Source organism: the organism of the source record quoted next, unplaced genomic scaffold, assembly GCF_019419815.1.
Source record: "Pyrus x bretschneideri cultivar Hongxiangsu unplaced genomic scaffold, Pyrus_bretschneideri_v1 Contig19, whole genome shotgun sequence".
NCBI lineage: Eukaryota > Viridiplantae > Streptophyta > Magnoliopsida > Rosales > Rosaceae > Pyrus > Pyrus x bretschneideri.
Window position 1 is genome coordinate 312,633 of NW_025999490.1, and position 15,399 is coordinate 328,031.

A 15,399-nucleotide genomic window follows, 5' to 3' on the forward strand; every position below is an offset into this window, starting at 1 on the left:
TCCTAGGAGCTACAAGCGCAACAACTCCGTGGTTGACGTATTATTGTAGCACATCTCATTGACTACACTTGTTGATTGATTAGGAAAAAGAAATTGAACTAAATACAATGGTGTTAAAATATAATTTAGCTGTAAAAAATTCAAACACATTATAATTTTTTCATCATTTTTGTTCACTAATATTAACAAACGAGATTATTCAAACGTGTTTGATACTTTGAACAAGGAAATGTCCAACTTAATGTCGGCCAACAAGTCTAAAATTGTGAACTTGTTGAAAACATTGGCATTATATGAATGCCCACACACACACACAAACACATTGTCAATTCCCATTCAGATTGAAATTGACTTTGGGGATGCAGGAGATCATATTTTCCAAAAGGGTGCTGTAAATTTTCAATGTATAATTAATGCATCAGTATTGGAGTTGCTCTATAAATAGAGCACTTCGTATGCCTTCAAAAATACAGACAGAAAGAAAGAAAGAAAGATCAATAACATCATATATTCCTCCGTCTTTTATTAGTTATCCTTTTGTGCTATAGTTTCAGTGTGATATTTTATACCTGCTTCGCTTCATTCACTAAAAAGTTATTTCTCTAACTTTTACATATTTATAACAGAACTTTTATATTTTTCCGCAGAAGGAAATTATGATATTGATTTAGAAGTCGACTTAAAAGTAGGCAGGAGCATTTGTGTCCTTGTCAAGTAGTCCCCCTCCCCACTCAATCTTTCCTTCCTTGCAATTTCATGGTGTGAATACGAATGTAAACGCGTGAAACTCAATCGAGTTGATGCACGCTACGTAGCACTATTTTCTTTTAAGCTCTCATTGCTTTGTTATATATATGAGTTAGAGTTCACTTGTTGTGTTCATCTGCAACCAACTGGGGAATATATATACTGATTTCTCCTATGGATACCTTGCTTGCAAACACCTTCTTCAATCCCCTCAATATTTCTCTCTCTTTTCTCATTTTGCTTTTGGCATCTACGTATCTACCCACTGCCATAATCTGCTTGGGTGATATCGGAGTTCCGAGCACCAGCACTGTGAAACCATTATGCATTGAGGAAGAAAGTCGAGCACTTGTCAGCTTTAAACAACATCTTGTTGATCCTTCTAGTAGGCTTTCTTCTTGGGTGGGTCATGATTGCTGTCAATGGGAAGGAATTTCATGCAACAACAGCACCGGCCATGTTGTGAAGATGGACCTCCGGAATCCGTATCCGTATCCCGATTCTGATGCCAAGTGGGACGAGTCGGCTTATAATAAGTCTTGCTTGGGAGGTAAGATAAATGCTTCGTTGTTGAGCTTGAAACATTTAAAATACCTGGACCTCAGCTACAATGAGTTTCAAGGCATTCGCATTCCGATGTTCTTTGGGGAGCTTAAAAGTTTGCAATATCTCAATCTCTCCCTTGCATCATTTGGGGGAGAGATTCCCCCCTCTCTTGGTAAGCTGTCAAGCCTGAATATTTTTGATCTCGGGATGAATTTCCGCTTGTCTTCCAGAAACTTGACTTGGCTTTCTCACCTCTCTTCCCTAAAATACCTTAATCTCAATTACGTGGACCTTAGCCGCACAGGAGCCAGTTGGGCATATGATATTAACATGCTTCCTTCATTGTTAGAGTTACACTTATCTTCGTGTCAAATTGAAAGCATTCCACTCTCACTCCAAAGGATTAACTTGACATCACTTTTGGTCCTTGATATGTCGGATAACGGTATTAAATGTTCTTCATCTCCCAGTTGGGTTTTTAATCTTAGCAGCCTCATGACACTTGATCTATCGTGGAATAATTTCAGTTGTCCTTTTCCAAATGAATTTGCAAACTTCAAATCTCTAGAACACCTTGATTTATCTCAAACAGGCTTAAAAGGTCAAATTCCGAAAGTCATTGGAAATTTGTGCAAGCTAAAGGTCTTAAGTCTTTCTTACAACAAGTTTGATGGTGGAGGGATTGAAGAGTTTTGGAGGAGCGTCTCAAAGAGTCCAAATAATTCATTAGAGTCGCTAGATTTGTCTAATTGTGAGCTGGAAAGCCAATTGCCGGCCTCCATAGGAATGTTAAAGAATTTGCAGGATCTCAACCTTGGTGGAAACCATTTGTGGGGCTCAATTCCTGATTCCATTGGAAACTTGTCATCCATGAAAACATTGGACCTCTCTTTTAATAAGATGAATGGCTCCATTCCAAAAAGTCTGGGACAACTCTATGAGCTAGTTCACCTCGATCTGTCTTATAATTCATGGGAAGGTACTCTAACGGAAGCCCATTTCAGAAACCTCACAAGATTACAATATTTTCGAGTGGGAATTCAAGTCACAGACCCACCCATGTCCCTCATTTTTGACGTGGCTTCTGTTTGGGTTCCTCCTTTCAAGCTCCTATCAATTGCGATCATAAACTGTCAGGTAGGTCCTGGTTTTTGGGTATGGCTTCAATCTCAAACTGAACTGATCCAAGTCACTCTTCGTGGTATTGGAATCTCTGAAGATTCGATACTAGAGGAATGGTTGTTGAAGATGTCTTCCCAACTCAAAATTTTGGATTTATCTAACAACCAATTAAGTGGAGACTTTCCATCCCATTTGAAATTTCCAAATTTAGAGTATATTGATTTGAGTCATAATCAGTTGGAGGGCCCATTCCCACTTTGGCGGTCCACTAGTGTCTATGCCCTTTATCTTGAAAGCAATATATTTTCCGGGCCAATTCCCTCGACTATTGGCCAGATGATGCCCAATTTGAAAATTTTGTCTGTAGGAAGCAATCAATTTTCTGGGGAAATGCCTTGTGCATGGAGTGTGGGAAGCAAAATTTGGTTTCTAGATGTTGGTCACAACAATCTCTCTGGTAATATTCCCACTTCATTGGGGGTATTAAGTTTACTGGAAGTATTAAAGCTCAACAACAACAATTTTGGCGGTGTAATTCCTGATTCCTTGCAAAGTTGTTCTAGTTTGAGGAGTCTTGATCTTGGACACAACAAATTATTTGGGAACATACCTCTATGGATAGGAAGATCAAATGTATCCTTGTTGTATAGGCTACAATTACGATCCAACGTTTTTACAGGACATATTCCCCAGCAACTGTGCAATCTTCGGAACCTTCACATCCTCGATCTTAGTCACAACAACCTTTCAGGTACTATTCCCAAGTGTTTTGATACTTTAATTTCACTGGTCAACTATAATTCTAATGCCTTTGGTATGGGTTCTGAGCAAGCCACACTGACACTAAAAGGAGCAGAGCTTGTGTACAACGTGACTCTAAAACTTGTAAAGAGCATTGATCTTTCATCAAATAAATTACAAGGTGAGATTCCTGAAGAAATAAGCAACCTCATCCTGTTGGGCACCTTGAATTTGTCCATGAATCAATTGACTGGAAAGATCCCCTTCAAGATCGGAAACTTGCATTTGCTCGAAACTCTTGATTTCTCGCACAACCACCTTTCAGGACATATTCCTCAAAGCTTGTCATCTTTAACCTTTTTGTCCCACTTAAACTTGTCTTATAACAACTTGACTGGAAGAATTCCTTCTGGAAGCCAGCTTCAAACGCTCAATGATTTGTCCATTTATATGAACAATCCATTGCTATGTGGCGTTCCTCTCTCAACTAATTGCCCTGGAGATGACACTTTCCCAGCTAAGGATGCGAATGACAAGAATGAAGATGGAAATCATGATAAGTTGTGGTTCTATGTCAGCGTGGTACTTGGCTTCATCGTAGGTTTTTGGGGCATTTGTGGCACATTGATCTTGAAGACATCGTGGAGATATGCCTATTTTGAATTCTTTGACAACATCAAAGATAAGGTAGCACTAGCAATTGCATTGAAAGCGACTTGTTTCAAAAGAATTTTTTTTTGAGTTTGATTATATATGTATGTGTGATGTTTTCCCCTTTCTACATTGTATTTTTGGTACTTGCAATTTATGTAATAAATAAAGGAATTGTATCCATCTTTCAATAGATGTTTCCACAAGCAACTTTATGTATTCTGATTTTCTCTTGTGTAAAAACCTGGAATTAATAAAAACTAATGTTTTTTTTATTTCTACTAATTATCGATAGCATAATACAAAATATGTATATGGCCGTCATCCATTCAATGTTCACTACAAGAAAATGTGTTGTAGGGTACCATTTCTTATCACTGGGTTTGTAAACCTATGTGTCAATATTGTCTAATTTTAGTGCCCTTAACCTTTGTAACACTGTGATTGGTGTCAACTATAAAATTTTGATACCGAAGTCATATTGTTTTGTTTCTCAATTAGGACTGATTTTCTTGTTTTTTTTTTTTTTTTTTTTAGTTTTTCTCTCCCATTTTTCTGTCAAAAATAGTTCAATATTCATTTAGTATTACTATTCCACATATATTTTCACATCCTTGTAAATATGAGTTCAAATTTTCTGCACTCAAAACCCTTTGCGCCTTATATTATACTTGAGTAACATGTGTTCTTTTCACTAAATTTATCTTTAGTTTTTAATTTTTTTATTGAAGGGATAAGATGAATGGCCAGGTGACAGTCGTGTAGATAGGGCAAAGAGATGCCACATAGGGTTTTGAGTCCAAAAGATTTAAACTCAGCATAGGAAGGAAAGAAAGAGAGAGAGAGGAACTTGCTTTCATTTTAATTTGATTCGATTTGGAAACCAAAATCTAATTTAACTCCATGTCTGTCGATCCTGTCGAGTCTAAACGGAAGATGAAAGTGCTTTTATTTTAATCTAATTCACAATTTGTGGAAATGAAGAGAAGGAAAGAGCGACGTGGGGCTGTAAAGCCGTCCTCGGAGAAAAGGGTGCTGAGATTGACACTATTTAATTGGGTAATACTAGAGAGATCAACTATTTAGATCCAATTTTATAAACTATATAATATGTTAGTTGATGATTGAATTATTATTATTTTTTCTTTTATTACAAAGGATAAGGAATAAGATTTTGATTTACTTTTTCTTTCTTTTTTTGGGTTCCGTCTTTCTATTAAAGTAGCTCATATTGTTTGCAATTGAAGTGCATTTGGTTTGCCTGCAATTTCTTTTTCCAAAAGTTTAGCAGATAACAGAGGTTTAAGGATAACAGAAAAATTAATTAGTGAGTGGGTGGACACATGTCACATTTTTTAAGGGGCCATAGAGTGACACATGGGTATTTGGGGAGATTTTTCAATGTAATCAGAACACGAGAATGAGATAATATATCACGTGTCATTATACAAATTATAAGATATGTGTGTTAAAAAGTTAATAACTTAAAAAATAAATTATCTCACCACCTATATAAAAATACGTGGTGAATCACCCTTGTTTCGGTTACAATGAAAAATTTTCTCGAGTATTAGGGTGTTGAAAATCTGGATTCTTTCCTCTCAGGGATGAAACTTAAGGGGGTGTAGTCAATTTGGATTATAGAGGATTTTAACAAATTTTTTTTAGTGATAGATTTCAAAGGATTTTAATAGACTTTATAATTCTCTATGGATTTTAGAAGATTTATATGGATTTTCATTATGATTTTTGTGGATTTATATGGATTTCTTCCATAAATTTCTTAGGATTTTGAAAAAATTGAAAATCACACGCAGAGCCGTCATTTTTAATGAAATCATGCAGCTGTGACTCAAACAACTCCAATGTCCCAATGTGTGTTCCATTCAGTCTAGCAGACCGACCACAAGCCACAAGCCGCAAGCACCCTTTCAATCCCATGCTCACCATTTTCCTAAACTTCAATGCACACTCTAGCTTCCTGCCCTTCCAGTACCCACCAAGCGTAACATTAGAAACCACATTTCATTAATTTCCAGCAAGCTCCACTTCCCCACAACAGCAATACATATGAATCAACAAGTTCTGCACATGCAGCACAGAGTTTACCCCAAAACTAGAAAGTATAGCTATTGGGAACAAAGCTCGGCCCATCGATGAACTCACTGAGCTTGTGCAAGTTATGTGGGTTTGGGGTAATGGAGATTAGATAATTTTGGCGATTTGAGGCGATCTGCCATTGAAAATCAGTTTCGTGCGAGGAGAACATGGGAGAAAAAAACTGATTGCAGTGACATGTTAAAAAAATATTAACCATCGGATCTCAGGTAAGGCAATAAATGGAGGAAGACTGTTCCTCTTCTGAGAAAAGAGAGAACTTGCCAGAACTCAATAGCTGTTTACGAGTAGAATTTGAAAAATAAAAATCCATGATAGATGAGAATGAAGACGATGTATTGGAAGTCGACGAGGACGATGGGATGTGTTCTGAAGAGGAAGGTATAGATGAAGATGAAGGGGTTGGGAGGTTCTTTTCTGTTTGAGGGCGTGAAAAGAAATCAGATGGGGGATGGTAGGATTCTTGACAGCATTTGGTATATATATATTATCCACCTTTAAATCCATCAAAATCCATCTCCCATTCAAACCCTATCAAATTTTTTGTATTCTCGCTAACTCTGGATTTAGATATATTCTTTAAAATCTTAATTGACTATTTTTGGATTTAGATGTATTCTTTAAAATCCTCTTAAATTTACTTTGAATGCACCATGATTTCCAAATCTTTTAAAATTATAGTTGACTACATCATGATTTTAAAGTATTTTAAAACCCCATCGACTACACTCCTTATTTTGCCCATTCATTTAATGACATGTGGACTCCACTATTCCTCGAGACTCAGTATTTATTGTTTTGGAAAACTAATTATTTGATTTCCACATAAGCCCTCACTAATCAACCACCTTTAAACCAAAAAAGTTAAAATAAAATAAAAAATAAAAAATTCAGATTCCCATGTGGCCGTTCGCTCTCCCCATCTCTTGCTTCTTGCGTATCATGTTCAGATTCTTCAATCATAGTCTACCGAATTGCAGAAGAAATTGCAGAACACCCATTCGAACCTACCCAAATCAATGTCCTGACCGAACCCATATAAGAGAATTCGATCCATGGCAAATTTTCAAATTCGTTCTCAAAGAAATCTTGACCAATCGCCGTGAGGTCGTCACCTGAATAGAGAAGAATAGGAATTGGGTTTTCTGGGGAGACCTTGTACTCAACCAAAGCACAAGAACGATCACATTGATGTAAAAAATATTTGACGACTTCATATGAGCAGCAAGCAATCTTTGGTTGCAGGTTGCTGGGCAGAGAGGAATTCAAAGAGACGATTGAGCAAGAGTAGAAGTGGATCATGATTATATTTTTTTGGCCAAATTTTTTTCATGGTTTCTTGTGGTGTCATGACATTTTTAATGTGACCCTTGTGGTGAAAAGACTTTTAATTAAACTCTCGTGGTGAGCTTTATTAGTAATTGAGGTCCAAATCCCAATTTTCGTTAATCTTCCGTTAAATAAACTCACATGACTATCACATAGAGGGTCAAATTCGTCATTTCAATTCAAATTACATCCTATTTCATGGACCTCTAGTATGAGGTAGGGTTTAACGAAAATTAGATTTCATGGAAAAAAAGTTTGAATGTAAAGAGTGAAACTAAACCTGTAAAACCACGTCAATGGCTAGGAGAAAATGTGAAAGTGATTTTGGAGAACAATTCAGAAAATAAACACATAATCAAAAATGCATTTCACACATAGGCCTCGTTTGGTACTTGGGGTGAGATTGAACATAGTAGGACAAAAGTAGTTCTTTCTACTCCGGACTGCATACCAAACGTAGCACAAAAAAATTTCGTTTCATCTCATTCCGCCCATAGTGTCAACATGTTTTCACATGACAATATTTGTGTGGCAACAAACTTGTCGCCAATAGTGTCAACATGTTTTCACATGACAATATTTGTGTGGCAACATACTTGTCGCTTCAGTTTATTTGGAGCATTTACCTTGAGCCCGAGATTTCGAGCTCGACCACCCCCTAATATGGCTTGTAAAACAATCTTTATGCGCTGTGTGGGCCTTATGGACTAGGCCTATATACCTTCACCAAAAGGCCCATTTACATATTCATTGTTTTGGGCTCTTCTTGTATTTTTGCCTTCAACCCCAAACAAAGCACCGAATCGATAGAAGAAAAATGGTGAGGAACTCAGGGGTAGCCATGGCAAGGCAATTGCTCGGCAATTGCAGCGCTTCTTCATCGTCACAACCTTCCTTCCAATTCTTTCCAAACCCTGGCTTCTTCAATCCCCACCGCACCATCTCCGCCGCCCACAGCAGCTCCTTCCACCTCCAAACCCTTCTCCAATTCCCTCCATCACTTCCCAAACCCTCACGTTCTCCAACTCCGACCTCTCTGCTCGCCCTCAGGTACTCCATATTTCTGTTATTGTTGTCGCCATTGTTCAAAGTTTCAATTTTTAAATTTTGGGTTTGGGAATAGCTCAGTAACTTGAATTGTTGATTGAATTCAGCAAAGCTAAAGGTATTTTTATTTTTATTTTTATTTTTTTTGGGTTTTTTCCGGTTTTGTTTTGAGAAAACTTGTCATATTTTCATACAAATTGTCTGATTTATATATAAAATTTCATATAGATCGAGCTGTGGTCCGGGCCTTGTAAGTTCGAAAGACATTTTCTTTTAAGCAATACCCACATGTAATAGCGTATAAGGTTGACATCGACGCGTTTATTTTGTTTGAAGAAAATGCTCCAGTTTATTTTGTTCTTGGTATATAGCTTCTTTTATTCATGGCACTCGTGGGATGATCTTTTTAAGATGGTCTTTTGAATGGATTATTGCTGGTTCCATCTTAGTAATTCTATATGTTTTAACTTGGATATGGTAAAATCCAAGGCCCATTTGGTTTCTGATCTGTTGTGCATTTTGGTGCAGCCTACATTCCAATTCTTTATAGACGGGAAGAAGGTGGCTCAAGTTGTTGGTGCTAATGTTGCTTGCTTGAGAAACACTTTTGGAAGTTTGGGAAATACGACCTACTATTGGAAAACAATATAGTCAAGTCCTAAGTTCTTGTCTTGATAACGGACAAAATGATTTGAACTTGTGACCTCGTGTAATATTATGAAAGAAAATTATTAAAACAATAATTTCTGGGTTACTGCATGTCCTGGGAGCTACAACCGCAACAACTCCGTGGTTGACGTATTATTGTAGCACATCGCATTGATTACACCTGTTGATTGATTTGGAAGATGAAATTGATATGATGGTGTTACAAACGTGTCTGATACTTTGAACACTTTAAACAAGAAAATGTCCAACTTAATGTCGACGAACAAGTCTAAAATTGTGAACTTTTATACTTTTCCACAGAAAGAAATTATGAGAATGACTTAGAAGTAGACCTAAAATATAATTTCGCCATAAAAATATGATGGTGTTAAAATATAATTTAGCCATAAAAATTCCAAACACATTATAATTTTTTTTTATCATTGTTGTTCCCTAATATTAACGAACGAGATTATTCAAACGTGTTTGATACTTTGAACACTTTGAACAGGGAAATGTCTAAAATTGTGAACTTATATACTTTTCCGCAGAAGGAAATTATGAGATTGACTTAGAACTTAGAATTTGACTTAAAAGTAGGCAGGAGCATTTGTGTCCTTGTCAAGTAGTCCATCTCCCCACTCGATCTCTCCTTCCTTGCAATTTCATGGTGTGAATACGAATGTAAACGCGTGAAACTCAATCGAGTTGATGCACGCTGCGTAGCACTATTTTCTTTTAAGCTCTCATTGCTTTGTTATATATATGAGTTAGAGTTCACTTGTTGTGTTCATCTGCAACCAACTGGGGAATATATATACTGATTTCTCCTATGGATACCTTGCTTGCAAACACCTTCTTCAATCCCCTCAATATTTCTCTCTCTTTTCTCATTTTGCTTTTGGCATCTACGTATCTACCCACTGCCATAATCTGCTTGGGTGATATCGGAGTTCCGAGCACCAGCACTGTGAAACCATTATGCATTGAGGAAGAAAGGCGAGCACTTGTCAGCTTTAAACAACATCTTGTTGATCCTTCTGGTAGGCTTTCTTCTTGGGTGGGTCACGATTGCTGTCAATGGGAAGGAATTTCATGCAACAACAGCACCGGCCATGTTGTGAAGATGGACCTCCGGAATCCGTATCCAGATTCCCATTCTGGTTACCAGTGGGACGAGTCGGCTTATAATAAGTCTTGCTTGGGAGGTAAGATAAATGCTTCTTTGTTGAGCTTGAAACATTTAAAATACCTGGACCTCAGCTATAATGAGTTTCAAGGCATTCGCATTCCGATGTTCTTTGGGGAGTTTAAAAGTTTGCAATATCTCAATCTCTCCTTTACATCATTTGGGGGAGAGATTCCCCCTCTCTTGGTAACCTGTCAAGCCTGAATATTCTTGATCTCGGGATGAATATCCGCTTGTCTTCCAGAAACTTGACTTGGCTTTCTCACCTCTCTTCCCTAAAATACCTTAATCTCAATTACGTGGACCTTAGCCGCACAGGAGCCAGTTGGGCATATGATATTAACATGCTTCCTTCATTGTTAGAGTTACACTTATCTTCGTGTCAAATTGAAAGCATTCCACTCTCACTCCAAAGGGTTAACTTGACATCACTTTTGATCCTTGATGTGTCGGATAACATTATTAAATGTTCTTCATTTCCCAGTTGGTTTTTTAATCTTAGCAACCTCATGACACTTGATCTATCGTGGAATAATTTCAGTAGTCCTTTTCCAAATGAATTTGCAAACTTCAAATCTCTAGAACACCTTGATTTATCTGGAACAGGCTTAAAAGGTCAAATTCCGAAAGTCATTGGAAATTTGTGCAAGCTAAAGGTCCTAAGGCTTTCTGGCAACAAGTTTGATGGTGGGGGGATTGAAGAGTTTTGGAGGAGTGTCTCAAATTGTCCAAATAATTCATTAGAGTCGCTATATTTGTCTTATTGTGAGCTGGAAAGCCAATTGCCTGCCTCCATAGGAATGTTAAAGAGTTTGCAGAATCTCAACCTTGGTGGAAACTCTTTGGTCGGCTCAATTCCAGATTTCATCGGAAACTTGTCATCTTTGAAATCATTGTACCTCTATTCTAATAAGATGAATGGTTCCATTCCAAAAAGTCTGGGACAACTCTATGAGCTAGTTCACCTCGATCTGTCTTATAATTCATGGGAAGGTACTCTAACGGAAGCCCATTTCAGAAACCTCACGAGATTACAAGATTTTCAAGTAGGAATTCAAGTCATAGACCCACCCATGTCCCTCATTTTTGACGTGGCTTCTGTTTGGGTTCCTCCTTTCAAGCTCCTGTCAATTGCGATCATAAACTGTCGGGTAGGTCCTGGTTTTTTGGTATGGCTTCAATCTCAAACTGAACTGATCGACATCGCTCTTCGTGGTATTGGAATCTCTGAGGATTCGATACTAGAGGAATGGTTGTTGAAGATGTCTTCCCAACTCAAATATTTGGATTTATCTAACAACCAATTACGTGGAAACTTTCCATCCCCTTTGAAATTTCCAAATTTAGAGTATATTGATTTGAGTCATAATCAGTTGGAGGGCCCACTCCCACTTTGGCGGTCCACTAGTGTCTATTACCTTGATCTTGAAAGCAATCTATTCTCCGGGCCAATTCCCTCCAATATTGACCAAATGATGCCCAATTTGGAAATTTTGTCCGTAATGAGCAATCAATTTTCTGCGGAAATGCCTCATGAGTGGAGTGTGGGAAGCAAAATTTGGTTTCTAGATGTTGGTCACAACAATCTCTCTGGTAATATTCCCACTTCTTTGGGGGTATTAAGTTCACTACAAGTATTAAAGCTCAACAACAACAATTTTGGCGGTGTAATTCCTGATTCCTTGCAAAGTTGTTCTAGTTTGAGGAGTCTTGATCTTGGACACAACAAATTATTTGGGAACATACCTCTATGGATAGGAGGATCAAATGTATCCTTGTTGTATAGGCTACAGTTACGATCCAATGTTTTTACAGGACATATTCCCCAGCAACTGTGCAATCTTCGGAACCTTCACATCCTCGATCTTGGTCACAACAACCTTTCAGGTACTATTCCCAAGTGTTTTTATAATTTAACTTCACTGGTCAACAATAATTCTAATGCCTTCAGTATGGGTTATTTTGAGCAAGCCACACTGACACTAAAAGGAGTAGAGCTTGTGTACAACGTGACTCTAAAACTTGTAAAGAGCATTGATCTTTCATCAAATAATTTACAAGGTGAGATTCCTGAAGAAATAAGCAACCTCATCCTGTTGGGCACCCTGAATTTGTCCATGAATCAATTGACTGGAAAGATCCCCTCCAATATCGGAAACTTGCATTTGCTCGAAACTCTTGATTTCTCGCACAACCACCTTTCAGGACATATTCCTCAAAGCTTGTCATCTTTAACCTTTTTGTCCCACTTGAACTTGTCTTATAATAACTTGAGTGGAAGAATTCCTTCTGGAAGCCAACTTCAAACGCTCAATGATTTGTCCATTTATATGAACAATCCATCGCTATGTGGCATTCCTCTCCCAACTAACTGCCCTGGAGATGACACTTTCCCAGCTAAGGATGCGAATGACAAGAGTGAAGATGGAAATCATGATAAGTTGTGGTTCTATGTCAGCGTGGTACTTGGCTTCATAGTAGGTTTTTGGGGCATTTGCGGAACATTGATCTTAAAGACATCGTGGAGATATGCCTATTTTCAATTCTTTGACAACATCAAAGATAAGGTAGCACTAGCAATTGTATTAAAAGTGGCTTGTTTCAAAAGACTTTTTTCTGAAGTTTGATAGTACTATGTATATGTGATGTTTTCCCCTTTCTACGTTGTATTTTTGGTACTTGCAATTTATGTAATAAATAAAGGAATTGTATCCATCTTTCAACAGATGTTTCCACAAGCAACTTTATTTATTCTGATTTTATCATGTGTAAAAACCTTGAATTAATAAAAACTAATGATTTTTATTTCTACTAATTATCGATAGCATAATACAAAAGATTTATATGGGCGTCATCCATTCAATGTTCACTACAAGAAAATATGCTACAGGGTACCATTTCTTATCAGTGGCTTTGTAAACCTATGTGTCAATATTGTCTAATTTTAGTGCCTTTAACCTTTGTAACACCATCATTGGTGTCAACTATAAAAATTTTGACACCGAAGTCATATTGTTTTGTTTTTCAATTGGAACTGTTTTTTTTTCTTTTTTAGTTTTTCACTCCCATTTTGTTGTCAAAAATAGTTCAATATTCATTTAGTACCACTATTCCACAGATATTTTCACATCCGTATAAATATGAGTTCAATTTTTCTGCACTCAAAACCCTTTGTGCCTTATATTATACTTGAGCAATACGTGCTCTTTTCACTAATTTTATCTTTAGTTTTTAATCTTTTTATTGAAGAGATAAGATGAATGGCTAGGTGACACTCACGTAGATAGGGCATGGAGAGGCCACAAAGGATTTTGAGTCTAGAAGATTTAAACTTTGCATAGGAAGGAAAGAAGGAGAGAGAGGAAGTTGCTTTTATTTTAATTTGATTCAATTTGGAAACCAAAATCCAATTCAACTCCATGTTTTTTGATCTTGTCAGAGTCTAAATGGAAGATGAAAGTGCTTTTATTTTAATCTGATTCACAATTTGTGGAAATGAAGAGAAGGAAATAGCGACATAGGGTTGTAAAGCTGTCCTCGGAGAAAAGGGTGCTGAGATTGACACTATTTAATTGAGTAATACTAAGGAGACCAACTAGTTAGACCCAATTTTGTAAACTATATAATATGTTAGTTGATGATTGAATTATTACTTTTCTCTTTTATTACAAAGGATAAGGAATAAGATTTGATTTACTTTTTTGTTTTTTAAGGATCCGTCTTTCTATTAAAGTAGCTCATATTGTTTGCAACCGAAGTGCATTTGGTTTGCCTACAATTTCTTTTTCCAAATTTTTAGCAGATAACAGAGGCTTGAGGATAATAGAAAAATTATCAGAGTTAGGATTAGTGAGTGGGTGAACACATGTCATATGGGTATTTGGAGAGATTTTTCAGTATAATCAAAACACGAGATGATACTCCAAGTGCCATTATAAAAATAATAAGATATATGTGTTAAAAAAGTTAATAACTTAAAAAATAAGATATCTCACTATTTATTTAAAAATACATGATAAACCACTTGTGTTTCGGTCAGAAAGAAAAAAAAATTGAGTATTAGGGTGCCGAAAATCCGAACTCTTTCTTATCGGGGATGAAACTTACTTTGCCCATTCATCTAATGACATGTGAACTCCACTATTTCTCAAGACTCAGTATTTATTGGTCACAACAATAAATACTTGGCTTTCTCACCTCTCTTCCCTCAAATACCTTAATCTCAATTACATGGACCTTAGTCGCACAGGAGCCAGTTGGGCATAGGATATTAACATGCTTCCTTAATTGTTAGAGTTACACTTATCTTCGTGTCAAATTGAAAGCATTCCACTCTCACCCCAAGGGGTTAACTTCCTTCCACTCTCACTACAGAGGATTAACTTCACATCACTTTTGGTCCTTGATATGTCGAATAAGAGTATTAAATGTTCTTCATTTCCCAATTGGGTTTTTAATCTTAGCAGCCTCATGACACTTGATCTATCGAGGAATAATTTCAGTAGTCCTTTTCCAAATGAATTTGCAAACTTCAAATCCCTAGAACACCTTGATTTATCTGGAACAGGCTTAAAAGGTCAAATTTCGAAAGTTACTGGAAATTTGTGCAAGCTAAAGGTCTTAAGCCTTTCTGACAACAAGTTTGATGGTGGGGGGATTGAAGAGTTTTGGAGGAGCGTCTCAAATTGTCCAAATAATTCATTAGAGTCGCTAGATTTGTCTAATTGTGAGCTGGAAAGCCTATTGCCGGCCTCCTTAGGAATGTTAAAGAGTTTGCAGAATCTCAACCTTGGTGGAAACTCTTTGGTGGGCTCAATTCCAGATTCCATCGGAAATTTGTTATCCTTGAAATCATTGTACCTCTATTCTAATAAGATGAATAGCTCCATTCCAAAAAGTCTGGGCCAACTCTATAAACTAGTTTACCTCAATCTGTCTTATAATTCATAGGAAGGTACTCTAACGGAAGGCCATTTCAAAAACCTCACGAGATTACAATATTTTCGAGTGGGAATTCAAGTCACAGACCCACCCATCCCTCATTTTTTACGTGGCTTCTGTTTGGGTTCCTCCTTTCAAGCTCCTGTCAATTGCGATCATAAACTGTCGAGTAGGTCCTGGTTTTTTGGTATGGCTTTAATCTCAAACTGAACTGATCGACATCACTCTTCATGGTATTGGAATCTCTGAGGATTCGATACTAGAGGAATGGTTGTTGAAGATGTCTTCCCAACTCAAAAATTTGGATTTATCTAACAACC

At 37.0% G+C, this 15,399-nt stretch overlaps 4 protein-coding genes and 1 long non-coding RNA gene across 5 annotated transcripts; all 5 read left to right on the forward strand.

The window, feature by feature from the left end:
* Nucleotides 1-818: 818 nt before the first annotated feature.
* LOC125476504 (receptor-like protein EIX2) lies at nucleotides 819-4,092 on the forward strand. Its single transcript, XM_048582705.1, has one exon. It carries the CDS (start codon nucleotides 922-924, stop codon nucleotides 3,895-3,897), a length of 2,976 nt encoding a protein of 991 aa, XP_048438662.1. The 5' UTR covers nucleotides 819-921; the 3' UTR covers nucleotides 3,898-4,092.
* Nucleotides 4,093-7,844: 3,752 nt separating this feature from the next.
* Nucleotides 7,845-9,178, forward strand: LOC125476506. Its single transcript, XR_007257758.1, has 2 exons — nucleotides 7,845-8,304; nucleotides 8,830-9,178. It is a non-coding gene; the product is annotated as an uncharacterized LOC125476506 (long non-coding RNA).
* Nucleotides 9,179-9,689: 511 nt separating this feature from the next.
* Nucleotides 9,690-10,508, forward strand: LOC125476505 (receptor-like protein EIX2). The gene has a single exon (XM_048582708.1). The coding sequence runs from the start codon at nucleotides 9,782-9,784 to the stop codon at nucleotides 10,340-10,342; it is 561 nt and encodes a 186-aa protein (XP_048438665.1). The 5' UTR covers nucleotides 9,690-9,781; the 3' UTR covers nucleotides 10,343-10,508.
* Nucleotides 10,360-12,953, forward strand: LOC103953237 (receptor-like protein EIX2). Its single transcript, XM_048582707.1, has one exon. It carries the CDS (start codon nucleotides 10,360-10,362, stop codon nucleotides 12,763-12,765), a length of 2,406 nt encoding a protein of 801 aa, XP_048438664.1. The 3' UTR covers nucleotides 12,766-12,953.
* A 1,655-nt stretch (nucleotides 12,954-14,608) lies between these two features.
* LOC125476428 (LRR receptor-like serine/threonine-protein kinase ER2) lies at nucleotides 14,609-15,088 on the forward strand. The gene has a single exon (XM_048582606.1). It carries the CDS (start codon nucleotides 14,609-14,611, stop codon nucleotides 15,086-15,088), a length of 480 nt encoding a protein of 159 aa, XP_048438563.1.
* Nucleotides 15,089-15,399: the final 311 nt, after the last annotated feature.

Bases quoted from the DNA above. Each gene is read 5' to 3' on its own strand.
- LOC125476504 (XM_048582705.1), top strand. From the start codon at position 922: ATGGATACCTTGCTTGCAAACACCTTCTTCAATCCCCTCAATATTTCT.
- LOC125476505 (XM_048582708.1), top strand. From the start codon at position 9,782: ATGGATACCTTGCTTGCAAACACCTTCTTCAATCCCCTCAATATTTCT.
- LOC103953237 (XM_048582707.1), top strand. From the start codon at position 10,360: ATGAATATCCGCTTGTCTTCCAGAAACTTGACTTGGCTTTCTCACCTC.
- LOC125476428 (XM_048582606.1), top strand. From the start codon at position 14,609: ATGACACTTGATCTATCGAGGAATAATTTCAGTAGTCCTTTTCCAAAT.